At 63.3% G+C, this 14,657-nt stretch overlaps 1 protein-coding gene across 4 annotated transcripts; it reads right to left on the bottom strand.

Moving 5' to 3' along the window:
- Positions 1-666: 666 nt before the first annotated feature.
- On the bottom strand, positions 667-13,775 carry DTX3 (deltex E3 ubiquitin ligase 3). Of its 4 annotated transcripts, XM_089774885.1 has the most exons (7): positions 13,627-13,735; positions 10,139-10,234; positions 9,556-9,663; positions 8,753-8,823; positions 3,297-3,985; positions 2,011-2,228; positions 667-1,056 (listed from the first exon to the last, which is right to left on the bottom strand). In XM_089774885.1, the coding sequence occupies exons 4-7, from the start codon at positions 8,763-8,765 to the stop codon at positions 981-983; spliced, it is 996 nt and encodes a 331-aa protein (XP_089631011.1). In that variant the 5' UTR covers positions 8,766-8,823; positions 9,556-9,663; positions 10,139-10,234; positions 13,627-13,735; the 3' UTR covers positions 667-980. The 4 variants fall into 4 exon arrangements, with proteins under 4 accessions (XP_089631011.1, XP_075757877.1, XP_075757879.1 ...); XM_075901762.2 differs by lacking the exon at positions 10,139-10,234 and having other exon boundaries at positions 13,627-13,775; XM_075901764.2 differs by lacking the exons at positions 9,556-9,663; positions 10,139-10,234 and having other exon boundaries at positions 13,627-13,774.
- Positions 13,776-14,657: the final 882 nt, after the last annotated feature.

Genomic DNA, 14,657 nt, shown 5'->3' with positions numbered 1-14,657 from the left:
CTCAGCCCCGACCACTCCAGTCCATCCCCCCCACCCCTCTGCGCACTCAGCCCCGACCACTCCAGTCCATCCCCCCCACCCCTCTGCGCACTCAGCTCCGACCCCTCCCGTCCATCCCCCCCACCCCTCTGCGCACTCAGCCCCGACCCCTCCCGTCCATCCCCCCCACCCCTCTGCGCACTCAGCTCCGACCCCTCCCGTCCATCCCCCCCACCCCTCTGCGCACTCAGCCCCGACCCCTCCCGTCCATCCCCCCCACCCCCCCTCTGCGCGCACAGCCCCGACCCCTCCCGTCCATCCCCCCACCCCTCTGCGCGCACAGCCCCGACCACTCCAGTCCATCCCCCCCACCCCTCTGCGCACTCAGCCCCGACCCCTCCCGTCCATCCCCCCACCCCTCTGCCACTCTGCCCATCTGCAGTCTTGACCCTGCCTGCCCCCCCGCACAGCCCGACCCCTCCAGACCAGCCCCCCATCTGTGCAGTCTCAACCCCCCTGCCCACCCAACTCCCCCCCCCGCACAGCCCCGACATCTCCTGCCCAGCATGGCTACACCTTTCTCCCCTTGCTCAACCCCTGCAGACCCCACCCGCCCAGCCAGGCCACACTCCCCCTCATCCCACTGCCCACACAACCCCCGAGACCCCTCCTGCCCTGCCAAACCCCCTTCCCCGGAACACAGCCGCCCAACCCCCCTACCAGGGCCACGCCCTCCCCCCTCTGCGCGCACAGCCCCAATCTCTCACTCACACGCTTGACCCGTCACACACGCACCCCCCACAGCACCGCCCGTGGGGACAGGCTCCGGCGCCGCCAACGCGGGACCCTCGACCGCAATCCGGGGCGGAGCCGGCAGAGCCCCTTGCCTGGACGGACGTGTGGCCACCCCGGGCACAGCTGGACAGTAGACGCTGGGGGGCTCTCCTGGCCCCCCCCCCGGTCGCCCCGGCAACCCAGCAGGAGCCACAGCAGAGAAAGGGTTAATCCTCAGTGAGGCCTTTGGCTCGCAGCTCCTCCTGCACTCGGGCCAGGTAGGTGGGGTCAGGGAACCCGAACCTAGGAGAGACACAGAGGAGACGTCAGCCCCGCCCCCGGCCTGCCCAACTCCTGGCACTGTCCGGCACCGGGGGGGCCCGGCCCCCAGGGTCTGAGGGTGCTCGGCCAGGGCACGGGGCGGGGCATGTCCCCAGCCCCAAAGAAAGGGCCCAGGAGCTGCAAGAGTCAGGAGAATCTTGGCATGCAGCACCGGGCCCAGCTGACTGCTGGGGCAGAGCGCCCCCTGCTGGGCCCCACCGTGCGGCACAGCGCCCCCTAGCGCCACACTGAGGAATCAGGGCCAGTGCGGGATGCAGGGCAGAGCGCCCCCTGCTGGGCCCCACCGTGCGGCACAGCGCCCCCTAGCGCCACACTGAGGAATCAGGGCCAGGGCGGGCTGCAGGGCAGAGCGCCCCCTGCTGGGCCCCACCGTGCAGCACAGCGCCCCCTGCTGGGCCCCACCGTGCGGCACAGCGCCCCCTAGCGCCACACTGAGGAATCAGGGCCAGGGCGGGCTGCAAGCCAGAGCGCCCCCTGCTGGGCCCCACCGTGCGGCACAGCGCCCCCTAGCGCCACACTGAGGAATCAGGGCCAGGGCGGGCTGCAGGGCAGAGCAGAGCGCCCCCTGCTGGGCCCCACCGTGCGGCACAGCGCCCCCTAGCGCCACACTGAGGAATCAGGGCCAGGGCGGGCTGCAGGGCAGAGCAGAGCGCCCCCTGCTGGGCCCCACCGTGCGGCACAGCGCCCCCTAGCGCCACACTGAGGAATCAGGGCCAGGGCGGGCTGCAGGGCAGCGCGCCCCCTGCTGGGCCCCACCGTGCGGCACAGCGCCCCCTAGCGCCATGCTGAGGAATCAGGGCCAGGGCGGGCTGCAGGGCAGAGCGCCCCCTGCTGGCCCCCCCATGTCACAAGTGGGCGCAGGTAGGCCCAGCCCTCCCTTGCGCCCCCGACCCCCCGCGGGCAGCGGCTGCCTACAGCTGGGGCCCCCCGGTGCAGTTGGTTTTGTGGTGGATGTCGTTCCACGTGATGACGTTGGCTCTGCCCGTGGTCATGGAGGTGCCGATGGTGAAGGTGAGGCGCTGGTCGAAGGCCTTGCGGAACAGGGCCAGCACCTTGTTCCCCTCGGGGCAGTCGGGCAGGTAGGCCACCCGCGTGGTGCCCGGGTACCGCACGCCCGGGTTGGGATGCTCCACCTGCAACGGGGGCAGGAGAAGAGACCAGTGAGGCTGCGGAGCCTGGAGTCACCTCCCGCTCTGCACCAGCCCTGGGGCTCCGCCTCGGGGGCCTCACGCCCCAGCAAGAGGCACGGGGGGGACCCCCACTCACTGACACTCACATGCCAACCTGCGTCCGGCCTCCTCTGCCCAGCCGCTCTCAGCCAGAGGGGCCAGGACAAGGCAGGGCTAGACTGGGCTGCCCCTCCCCCCCACCCCACCAGCAGTGCTTCCTCTAGGGCTGTGCCCAGCCCCCTGCCATGCTCCAGGTAGGGGCTGGACATGGATGGGAGGAGTGAGATCTACCCAGGAAAATTAGCAGAGTGCAGGGGGGGGGGACAGGAAAGAGGGGAGGACATCAGAGGGTCAGCACAGCTAGGGTCACGGCACATGAGACTGGGCTGGCAGGGGCTGTGGGGCAGGAGGGAGGGGCACCTTAGCAGGCCTGGGCTGGCAGGGACTGTTAGGGGGTGAGGGGCAAAAGCAGGGCTGGAGGGAGCCCAGGGCTGGGCTGGCAGGGGCCGGGGGTCGGGATTGTGGGGCAGGGCAGGGCTGGCAGGGGCTGTGAGGCAGGAGTGAGGGGCAGGGCAGGGCTGGGGGGAGGGGGGAGCGCAGGGCTGGGGCAGGGCTGGCAGGGGCTGTTAGGGGGTGAGGGGCACTGGCAGGGGGAGGGGCAGGATTGTGGGGCAGGGCAGGGCTGGCAGGGGCTGTGAGGCAGGAGTGAGGGGCACCGGCAGGGCTGGGGGGAGCCCAGGGCTGAGCTAGCAGGGGCCGGGGGTCAGGATTGTGGGGCAGGGCTGGCAGGGGCTGGGCTGGGGGGCAGGGGGGCTGGCAGGGGCCAGGGGTCAGGATTGTGGGGCAGGGCAGGGCTGGCAGGGGCTGTTAGGGGGTGAGGGGCACCGGCAGTGCTGGGGAGGCAGGGAAGCTGAACAGGACACGCCTCCCTCTTGCAGCTGGCTGCCCCACAAGCTCCCTGCAGTAGCCGGGGGGAGGGGGAGGGCGTGTGGCCGTGGCTGCAGGGCCGGGCCGGGGGTGGGGCCGACTCACCCCCTGGATGCCGGGCGGGAAGACGTACTGGATGATGATGGTGCCGTATTTCTCGTAGCCGGGGAGCAGCAGGCTCGAGTCCTTGGACACCAGCATGCGCCCGTTCTCAGGCTGGTTGCCCACCAGCTGCCCGTAGAAGCGCCCGCACATGGGGCAGGCCTTCTTGACCTGCAGCGCCCGCGTGATGCAGGCCTCGCAGAAGGAGTGCCGGCACTTCTCCAGCGTCTTGGCGTTCTGGATCTCGCCCAGGCAGATGGGGCACTGGCTCTCCTGCTCCTCTTCCCGCGAGCCGCCCGCCGCCCCCAGCCCCCCCGCCCTGGCGCCGGAGCTCTGCTGAGCCCGGGAGAGCAGGCTGGCCCCGGGCTTGTCCAGCAGGGCCATGCACCCCACCAGCTCGCTGTGCCGCTGCGCTTTCTTCAGCTCCTTCTCCGTCTCCTTCAGCAAGGCCTTGAGGGCTTTGCGGGCCAGGTAGAGGCCGTTGCCGGCCCCCGGGGCCGGCGTGGAGAGCTGCAGCACATAGATCTCCGAGGTCTCGCCATCGATCAGGATGCTCACCTTGGTCTCTTCCTTCAGCTTGGCCAGCTTGGAGGGGGCTTCCTTGGTCAGGAAGTCCCAGACGGGTTTAGAGACCGTAAGTTTATTTTTAGCAGCGCCCCCGCACGCTGCCATCCTGGATAAAACAAATGACACTGAAGAGAAAAGAACAGTCATCAAAGCCGCCGGCATTGCCTCCCAGGTGGGCTAGAGACAGACAGACAGACAGACCCGGCCGCCGCCCCGCTGGCACCCCCTCCCAGCCTGGGCTCCCGGAAGCACTGGAGAGGTGGACCCCTCCAGGAAGGGGCATTCCTCAGTCGCAAGGGCGCTGTTCTGAGGGGGGGGGCAGCCTGGGCGACCATCATCGTCCTCTCTGGCCTTTACAACTCCAAGCCGGGCCCCGCCCTCCTGCAGGTGGCTCCTGCCGCTTTGTGCGTGGGGGTGAATTAGCGCCCGTCCCTCTCTGAGGGGGGCAGGCGGATTGTGCCCCACAGCGAACGCCCCCTCCCCAAGTTCAGATGACTCCCCCCCTTCCCTGCAACCAATCAGTCGCCCAGCACAAAAACCACGTGCACAAGACAAAGGTTGAATCCATAACACAATTAAACTCATTCCCAGGCGGGGGTGGGGGATAAATGCTTGTTTGGGGGCTGAAAAAAGGGGGGGTGATTGCTGCAAACCCCCCCACTTTGTGAGCCTTAAGGCTGCACACACACACACCCCGGGGGCAGGGACAAGTCTGCAGCTGGGGCAGGGCTATTCCATGGCAGGATGGGGAGGGCAAGACACAGACCTGCCTCCCCCTGGTCATTAAGCTTCTCCCCCTCCAAGAGTTGCTCCGGCAGTGGCCTCCTCTGCCGGTGAAGTGGGGCCAGGCCCTGCCCTGCCCAGCGCTGTGCCACATCTGGGCAGAAGCCCCCTACTTATCCCAAACTGGGCCCCACCCCAGTAAGTGCCAGGAATAGCTCCCCTCCCCCATCTACCCTACTGCAGCCTGCGCCCATGGCTAGGCCCATACATCTTGCTCAGGAAGGATAGACAGGGGAAAATGGGAGGAGGTGTTGCCTTATATATTCAAAATACACACACTTGGGCGGAGGTGGAGATGGACATAGGAGACGGAAGTGCTGAGAGTCTCTGGGTTAGGCTAAAAGGGGTAAAAAACAAGGGTGATGTCATGCTAGGAGTCTACTACAGGCCACCTACCCAGGTGGAAGAAGTGGATGAGGCTTTTTTTAAACAACTAACAAAATCATCCAAAGCCCAAGATTTGGTGCTGATGGGGGACTTCAACTCTCCAGATATATGTTGAGAAAATAACACAGCGGGGCACAGACTATCCAATAAGTTCTTGGACTGCCTTGGAGACAACTTTTTATTTCAGAAGGTTGAAAAAGCTACCGGGGGGAAGCTGTTCTAGATTTGATTTTAACCAATAGAGAGGAACGGGTTGAGAATTTGAAAGCGGAAGGCAGCATGGGTGAAAGTGATCATGAAATCGTAGAGATCACAATTCTAAGGAAGGGTAGAAGGGAGAACAGCAAAATAGAGACTATGGATTTCAGGAAGGCGGCTTTTGGTAAGCTCAGAGAGCTGATAGGTAAGGTCCCATGGGAATCGAGACTGAGGAGAAAAACAACTGAGGAGAGTTGGCAGTTTTTCAAAGGGACATTATTAAGGGCCCAAAAGCAAGCTATTCCGCTGCGTTGGAAAGATAGAAAATATGGCAAAAGACCGCCTTGGCTTAACCACAAGATCTTGCATGATCTAAAAATAAAAAGGAGTCCTATAAAAAAAGGAAAGTAGGACAAATTACACAGGATGAATATAGGCAAACAACACGGGAATGCAGGGGCAAGGTTAGAAAGGCAAAGGCCCAAAATGAGCTCAAACTAGCTACGGGAATAAAGGGAAACTAGAAGACTTTTTATAAATACATTAGAAGCAAGAGGAAGACCAAGGACGGGGTAGGCCCACTGCTCAGTGAGGAGGGTGAAACAGTAACCGGAAATTTGGAAATGGCAGAGGTGCTTAATGACGTCTTTGTTTCGGTCTTCACCAAGAAGTCTGATGTAGGAATGGCCAACATAGTGAATGCTAGTGGGAAGGGGGTAGGTTTAGAAGATAAAATAAAAAAAGAACACGTTAAAAATCACCTAGAAAAGTTAGATGCCTGCAAGTCACCAGGGCCTGATGAAATGCATCCTAGAATACTCAAGGAGCTGGTAGAGGAGGTATCTGAGCCTCCAGATATCATCTTTGGAAAATCATGGGAGACAGGAGAGATTCCAGAGGACTGGAAAAGGGCAAATCTAGCGCCCATCTATAAAAAGGGAAACAAGAACAACCCAGGAAATTGCAGACCAGTTAATTTAACTTCTGCGCCAGGGAAGATAATGGAGCAAGTAATTAAGGAAATCATCTGTAAACACTTGGAAGGTGGTAAGGTGATAGGGACCAGCCAGCATGGATTTGTAAAGAATAAATCATGTCAAACCAATCTGATAGCTTTCTTTGATAGGATAACGAGTCTTGTGGATAAGGGAGAAGCAGTGGACGTGGGATACCTAGACTGTAGTAAGGCATTTGATATGGTCTCACATGATATTCTTATCAATAAACTAGGCAAATACAACTTAGATGGGGCTACTATAAGGTGGGTGCATAACAGGCCGGATAACCGTACTCAGAGAGTAGTTCTTAATGGTTCACAATCCTGCTGGAAAGGTATAACTCAGGCATGTCCAAAGTCCGGCCCGCGGGCCAATTGCGGCCAGTGTTCCGGTTTAATACGGCCCCACAGGTAATTTGCCAATATCTATCTTTTATGGCCCCCAACGAATCCATATGTATTGAGATGAACACATTGTAAAATCTCAGTTAATGTCAGTTGGTCTAAATCAGTTATAAATATATTTGGACACAACATGGATACTTGGTGTTATGTTCCTGTTCATATTTTTTGAACTTAAAAGTTGACAGACAACCTTTATTACCAATAATATGTAATGTACTTTACAATGTTCCTGACATATATTTCAGCTTCCTGGTTTTTTTTTCATCTGGCCTTCAGATATGAAAGGCAGAGTGATTTAACACCTGTTTAGATTTGTCATCCATGTGCCGAAATGAAAAGTATGCCGTTTGCAATAAACTTTGCATAAAATAGTTAATTTGCATTTAATTGTAATGGTTCAAAGAATGTCAGGCAAAATGGTCGGCCCTCACGCATGTTCACTTCATCAAATCTGGCCCTCTTTGAAAAAAGTTTGGACACCCCTGGTACAACTAGTGGGGTTCCTCAGGGGTTTGTTTTGGGACTGGCTCTGTTCAATATCTTCATCAATGATTTAGATATTGACATAGAAAGTACGCTTATTAAGTTTGCAGATAATACCAAGCTGGGAGGGGTTGCGACTGCTCTGGAGGATAGGGTCATAATTCAAAATGATCTGGACAAATTGGAGAACTGGTCTGAGGTAAACAGGATGAAGTTTAATAAAGAAAAATGCAAAGTGCTCCACTTAGGAAGGAACAATCAGTTTCACACATACAGAATGGGAAGTGACTGTCTAGGGAGGAGCCATGCAGAAAGGGATCTAGGGGTATAGTGGACCACAAGCTGAATATGAGTCAGCAGTGTGACGCTGTTGCAAAGAAAGCAAACATGATTCTGGGCTGCATTAACAGGTGTGTTGTGAGCAAGACCCGAGAAGTCATTCTTCCGCTCTACTCTGTACTGGTTCGGCCTCAGTGGAAGGATTGTGTCCAGTTCTGGGCACCGCGTTTCAAGAAAGATGTGGAGAAATTGGAGGGGGTCCAGAGAAGAGCAACAAGAATGAGGAAAGGTCTAGAGAACATGAGCTATGAGGGAAGGCTGAAGGAATTGGGTTTGTTTTGTTTAGAAAAGAGAAGACTGAGGGGGGACACGAGAGGCGTTTTCAGGTATCTACAAGGGTGTCATAAGGAGGAGAGAGAAACATTGTTCATCTTGGCCTCTGAGGATGGAACAAGAAGCAATGGGCTTAAACTGCAGCAGGGGAGGTTTAGGTTGGACATTAGGAAAAAGTTCCTAATTGTCAGGGTGGTCAAACACTGGAATAAATTGCCCAGGGAGGTTGTGGAATCCCCATCCCTGGAGATATTTAAGAGGAGGTTAGATAAATGTCTGTCAGGGATGGTCTAGACAGTATTTGGTCCTGCCATGGGGGCAGGGGGCTGGACTCGATGGCCTCTCGAGGTCCCTTCCCGTCCTAAGTATTCTAGGATCTGCTCCATGGGGTAAGGCACCAGCCAGGGCCCCTGCCAGCCCAAAGCGCAGGGGGCACCCTATGGGGGCAGGGGAGGCCTCTCTCTGTCCCCACCCCCCACTGAGGTGCAGGCTCCCTCTCCCCCAGCCACTTCAGCTAGAGTCAGCCCAGGCCACCCTCTGAGATGTTGGGGGGGGGGGCGTCTAATGCTCCTGTTGGTCCCTCAGTGGGAGATGGGGGAGCTGAAATGGGGGGGGGGATTTTCGCGGGAGGGGGGGTGTTCCCCAGACCAAGGCCACGCCCCCAAGTCCTGGCCCCCTCCGCCCCTCGCAGGGCTGGGAACAGAACCCAGGAGTAGGGACTCCCAGCCCGACCCCCCCCCCCCCAGGAGCAAAGCCGCAGCAGGTGTAGGGAACAGGCTGCTCCCCACGGGGAGCCACACACCTGGAACGGGGGGGCACTGAGAGCCCCCCCGTGGATGCGGGGGGGGGGCCTGTACCGCGAGGGGGCGGGGAGCCGGGCTGTTCCCTACAGGGGGGCCGTGCATTGGGGGGCTCCGGGGGGGTGCAGCGGGGGGGGCCGTGCAGCGGGGGGGGGGGGGGGTGCCGGGGGGGCCGTGCAGCGGGGGGGGGGGGGGGCCGTGCAGCGGGGGGGCCGGGCCGCACTTACCTGGCGAGCCCATGGACCTGCCGGCAGGAAACACCCGGAGCGCGGAGTTCAGCGGAGCCGCGAACCAGGAACTACAAAGACCGGGGGGGGGGGGGGGGGGGGGGGGGGGGGGGGGGGGGTTAAGCGCTGCAGCGGCTGCCCCGCCCCCGCCGATCCTCCCCCCCCCCCCCCCGCCTGCCGGAGTCGCGGCTCCGGGGTGCCCCCTCCCCGTGCGCGGCGACAGCTGATCGGCCCGGCTGGCGTCAGCGCGCCCTCGCTAGCCCAACCCCCCCCCCCAAAGTTCAGGGCTCCCCCTCGCTCAGCGGCCCCCCAAGCTTCAGGACTCTCCCCATGCCCCCCCCCCCGCTAGCTCAGTGCCCCCACTTTCCTCCCAGCTCAGTCCCCTCCCCCCACCTTCCAACCTTCAGCGCTTACCCCCCCAGCTCAGCAAGCCCCCCCCTCCGGAAGTATTGCCCCCCTCCTTCTGTGACCCCCCCCCCAGCGGTTCAAGGCTCCCCTTGTCCAGGCCCCTTCCCGGGGGTCTGCCAGTAGCTGGCCAGGTGGGCGCAGGGCAGGTCCAGTCTGTGTCTGCCCCCCCCCCACTCAGAGTCCATGCCCCCCAGCACCATGTGCTGCAAACACAGCCCCTTTGTGTGGAGGGCGAGGGGGGTGGCCGTGCCCGTGGGGTGGGGGCTTGCGGGACGTGGCAGCCAGCCGGGTCTGCCTCCCACCCGCCCCTCTGCTCGGGCAGCGTGTGGGGGGGGGGCAGAAGGGCCCCGAGGGGTCTCAGGCCCAGCCTGGGGGGCACCTTGCGCCCATCTTACCCAAGGGGCTGCTCCCAGTCGGCCGGATCCCTCGCTAAGGTCAGAGCCCAGCACCCACGGCGGAAGGCGCTGTAGGCGGGGGGCGGGGCTGGCCGGACCTCAGCGTTTCTGGGTCGGGGAAATGTCAGCGTTGGGTTTGGCTCCGATTCAGACAAATCCCAATTTTCCTTTTGACCCCCCCGTACGCCCCATAGTCGCTCCCCGGGCCTGGCAGCCACGGACTGAAACCCACCCTTTGGCAGCTGCTGGGCAGCCAGAGGCCCTTGGCCTGCGGGCAACACACCCTGGAAAACCCAGGACTTCCAGCTCCACAGGGAGGCTGCGGACGGGAGGGGTGTGAACAACCCCCCCCATTGGTTTCCTTTGAAGGGCACAGACTCCCCACCACCACCCGAGGGATCCAGCCCAGTTCCTCCCTGGGGGGTGCTGATGGAGGAAGATTTCTCCTCACCCCAGAGGACTCAGGGTTCGGTCAGTGCCCCGGGATGGGGCAGTTCATGCCCATGTTGTGTTGAGCTGCCTGTGAAGCTGTGCACACCCTCACTGGGCACGGGCCCACCCAGCCAGTTTCTCGTCTCCATACCTGTTCTCGGCCTCAGTAATATCCTGTGGCGGTGAGTTCCGCAGATCTGTGAGCTAAGAATCCTCTAAAAGCTGCTCTGCCAGGCAAGGGTCATCCCTGGAGGATGCGAGGGGGCACTTGGGGAGGCAGCTGGCATACAGAACCGAGAGGGCTCTGGCTCGCTGGGCCCTGGGGGCATGTTCAATTGGTGCAGAGGGTGGAGGGGATGGTGGTTTTGCTCCCAGTCTGCTGGAAGAGACCAGCATCTGGAGGAGGAAGTGCTGAGTCCCACCGGGGGCTGCCTCCAAACAGACCGGCTGGCTCTAGCTGGTTCCAGTAGGCCCCGACCGAGCCCTGGCGTCTCTAGCACCCAGGAGCCCCATGAGTTGTGGGTGCTGCCCTGCGAGGTCGTGTCCCAGCGGGAGTTGGAGGGGTCTGTCACTGCTCAGTCCCGGAGCCTGCAGCCAGAGCCTGGCTTTGCATCGGGGCAGAGACCTCCAAGCTCAGTGCTGCCCCACCCCCACCCCGCGCGACAATGCCATGTCCGCCCCAGGGCTCCTAACTCGACAGCAGGGCCTGGCGATGCCCCCTCAGGCTGAACCCCTGGGTGGTTTGGTGCCTGGTAACTCTTGGCTCTGAGGGGCCCCGGGGTGCAGCCTGCAGCCAGATCCCTGTGTCCTGGGGTCCTGCCTCCACCAGCAAGGTCTGTGCTGGGCTGGGGGGCCCTCCAAGCCCACCCAGACACTGCAGAGGACCTGGAGTGGGGGGCTCGGGGTCAGGGAGGTGTCACTTGGAGGTGGTGTGTGGCAGGGAGCAAGGTGGGTGCTGGAGCTGGTATCTGCCTCCACTCCAGACCCATCCCACGGGCCCGGCCTCAGTGTTGCTCCCTAGCCAGGGTGCCAGTGGGGAAGATGGGGGGCGCCCCCCAGATGCCATTGGCAGTCACAGCACAGCCAGTGTGCACCGCCCCATTCGCTGCGTTCAAGGGCAACAGGGTGTCGTCCCCCCCGCCCCGCCCCAGTGCTACATTGCAATAAACACAGGGCACTGCCCCCAGGAGACCCTACAATAACAAGCCATCCAGTAACCAGCCAGGCTGCTGCAGGAAGGGACCCTCACCTCCCACCCGTCGCTCTTGTGTGGGGCTCCCGGGTAGCAAACCAGCTTGGCCAGCTGCCTGCGTTGGGGTGAGAGGTGCCAGGTTCAGGGGCTCAGCCCTTGAGGCCCCTCTGCAGTGTGCGTGTGGGGGGCAAGAGGCAGGGTGAGGTTTGCTGGCAAAGACCTTGGCGTTCCCAGCCTCGGGCCGGAGCTCCCGATCCCAGCTGGGCCCTGCCAGCCTGGGGGAGATTGGGGGTCCAGCCAGCCTGGCCACATAGACAGCTGGTACCTCTGTCCTGCCCCCAGGGGTCCGACCCAAGTCTGGCCTGTAGCCAATCCCCCTCTCCCCCCAGCATCCCTCTCCAGAAAGGTGCGTCAGGGCTGGCCCCCAGCACCCCAGTTACGGTCTCCCTTCAAGGCAGGCCCCAGGCCCCATCACTGCTGCTGGTGAGGGTGGGGGGAGGGAGGGAGGGATGAGACCCTGCTGCAGCCCAACGCCCCCCCCCCCCTGCAATGGGCTTCCTCCTAGTTCACAGAGGGGTCGGACCAGGCAGGGCATCAGGCCAGCAAGGGAGATGCAGGAACAGGGATTGGGCCCCATCAGGGCACCAGGCCTGGCATGGCGGGGTTGGGCCTAGCTGGGTGCCAGGCCCATGGGGGAAAGGGGTGGAGGGGAAAACAGCCCAGCCAGGGCATCTCGGGCACAGCACAAAGGAGCGGGTGGGATGGGGTGGGGGGGTATGAGCTGTTCTGAGTCTCCCACACAGGCCAAAACCTGACAGCACAATAACCCTTCAGAACCCCCTCCCCCCTCAGCTCAGAGCCCCAATACCCCCTTCCTTCCCCCCTCAACTGAGAGCCCCCCCCTTCCTTCCCCCAACTGAGCGCCCCCATCACCCCTCCTCTCCCCCCTCAGCTCAGAGCCCCAATACCCCCTTCCTTCCCCCCTCAACTGAGAGCCCCCATCACCCCTCCTCTCCCCCCCTCAGCTCAGAGCCCCAATACCCCCTTCCTTCCCCCCTCAACTGAGAGCCCCCATCACCCCTCCTCTCCCCCCCAGCTCAGAGCCCCAATACCCCCTTCCTTCCCCCAACTGAGCGCCCCCATCACCCCTCCTCTCCCCCCCAGCTCAGAGCCCCAATACCCCCTTCCTTCCCCCCTCAACTGAGAGCCCCCATCACCCCTCCTCTCCCCCCCAGCTCAGAGCCCCAATACCCCCTTCCTTCCCCCCTCAACTGAGAGCCCCCATCGCCCCTCCTCTCCCCCCTCAGCTCAGAGCCCCAATACCCCCTTCCTTCCCCCAACTGAGCGCCCCCATCACCCCTCCTCTCCCCCCCAGCTCAGAGCCCCAATACCCCCTTCCTTCCCCCCTCAACTGAGAGCCCCCATCGCCCCTCCTCTCCCCCCTCAGCTCAGAGCCCCAATACCCCCTTCCTTCCCCCAACTGAGCGCCCCCATCACCCCTCCTCTCCCCCCCAGCTCAGAGCCCCAATACCCCCTTCCTTCCCCCAACTGAGCGCCCCCATCACCCCTCCTCTCCCCCCCAGCTCAGAGCCCCAATACCCCCTTCCTTCCCCCCTCAACTGAGAGCCCCCATCACCCCTCCTCTCCCCCCCAGCTCAGAGCCCCAATACCCCCTTCCTTCCCCCCTCAACTGAGAGCCCCCATCGCCCCTCCTCTCCCCCCTCAGCTCAGAGCCCCAATACCCCCTTCCTTCCCCCCTCAACTGAGAGCCCCCATCGCCCCTCCTCTCCCCCCTCAGCTCAGAGCCCCAATACCCCCTTCCTTCCCCCCTCAACTGAGAGCCCCCATCGCCCCTCCTCTCCCCCCTCAGCTCAGAGCCCCAATACCCCCTTCCTTCCCCCCTCAACTGAGAGCCCCCATCGCCCCTCCTCTCCCCCTCCTCTCAGAGCCCCCATCACCCCCTTCCCTCCCCCTCAGCTCAGACCCCCATCGCCCCCTTCCCTCCTCCCCCATCTCAGAACCCCCAGTCTCCCCTCCCCCACCTGCCCTTCCTCCCCCCAGCTCTGCGCATCCGGCAGGACTCACCCTCCCCCCCCGCTCACACTCGGGTGGGTCGCGGACACGGGTGGGAGGCCGTGGCCCCCTCCCCCACCGCCGGGCTCGACCCTCGTCAATCTGCAGCCACAGGCAGGATGCTGCGCGCCCCCTCCCTTGGCCAGGTCTGTTTCGCCCGCCCCCCCGCCCGCCCCCGCACAATGGCCCGCAGCGCCGGGGAAGCTGCTTTTGTGCATCCGGCTGCGCCCCCCGGTGCAGCCAGAGCCGGGGCCACGCAGCCCCCCCCCCCGCCCTGCGCCCCATCTCTGAGTCCCCGCCCCATTTCTGCGGCCCCCCCCGCCCCCTTCTGAGCCCTCCTGCCCCGCCGATCTCGCCCCCCGGCCGCCCCGTACCTGGCCGCGCAGCCCCCGGGCGCCGCGGGGCGGGAGCGATGGTCGAGGCCATGGCGGGCCCGGCGCGGGCGAGGGACCCACCCGCTCCCGGCTCCTCTTCTCGGGGCGGGTGCTGCGAGCGAGGGGGCTGCGGCGGCGCTATGGAAACCGGAGGGGGGGGGGATGGGTCTAGCGGGGGGAGGGGCAGGAGGCGGCCGGGGGGGGGCTTTGTGCCAGTGCCCACGCCTCCCCCTGGAGTCCCCACTGGGTACCCCCCCATCCTGCCCAAAGCCCCACAGAACCTGGGGGGCAGGGGTGCCAGCACGTGGGGGGCACCAGTGCTTGGAGCCCCCCCTGCATTTGTGCCCCTCAGTCCATCAGTCTCTGCACAATCCATGGGGGGGACCCAACCCCTTTGGGCCCCTCAGGGGACACCAGGCCGAGGACCAGGGAAAGACCCCTCCCCCCCATCACAGGCCCCCAGACTCCTGGGGGCTGGGCCGTGGCACAGAAGGGGGGCAGGAAGCACAGCCCAGCGGGACGGTGGCCCCGGCTGCCAGAGCTCAGCCCAGCAGCCGGGGCCGGTGGCTTTGCAAGCAGCTGGGCTGATGCCACAGCTGGGCTAGGCCAGTGCACTGGCTCAGTGCCAGCGCAGACCCCTCCAGGCCCGGGCTGTGGGGCACATACAGGGGTCCCACCCCACAGGCGATGGGGCCGATAGCAGCAGGCACTGCCCAGGTGGAGCTGGAGCCACGCCCCGACCCAAGTTACAGGCAGGCTCCACAGCAGAGGGGGAAACTGAGGCAGGGACAGGCGTTGCCCCAGGACCCAGCAGGCTGGGGGGAGCTCAGCTGTCATGGGTTCCAGCCTGTCCTACCCCAGCCCTTCCAAGGGGCTACAGAGGATGCCAGGCCCTGGGAGCTGCTTGGCCAGGTGGCTGGGGGGTGGGGGGGAGAAATGCCCCCAGTGCTCAGAGGAGGCAGCACCTCAGTCCCTAACAGCACCATGCTGGGTGTGTATGTGCAGGAAGAGGGGGCACCAAAGGTGGGTAT

The sequence above is a fragment of the Pelodiscus sinensis genome, chromosome 31 (genome assembly GCF_052426305.1).
Source record: "Pelodiscus sinensis isolate ZL-2025 chromosome 31, ASM5242630v1, whole genome shotgun sequence".
Taxonomy (NCBI): Eukaryota; Metazoa; Chordata; order Testudines; family Trionychidae; genus Pelodiscus; species Pelodiscus sinensis.
The sequence above is the reverse complement of the archived record's forward strand: the minus strand, read 5'-3'. Positions and strand labels throughout refer to the sequence as shown.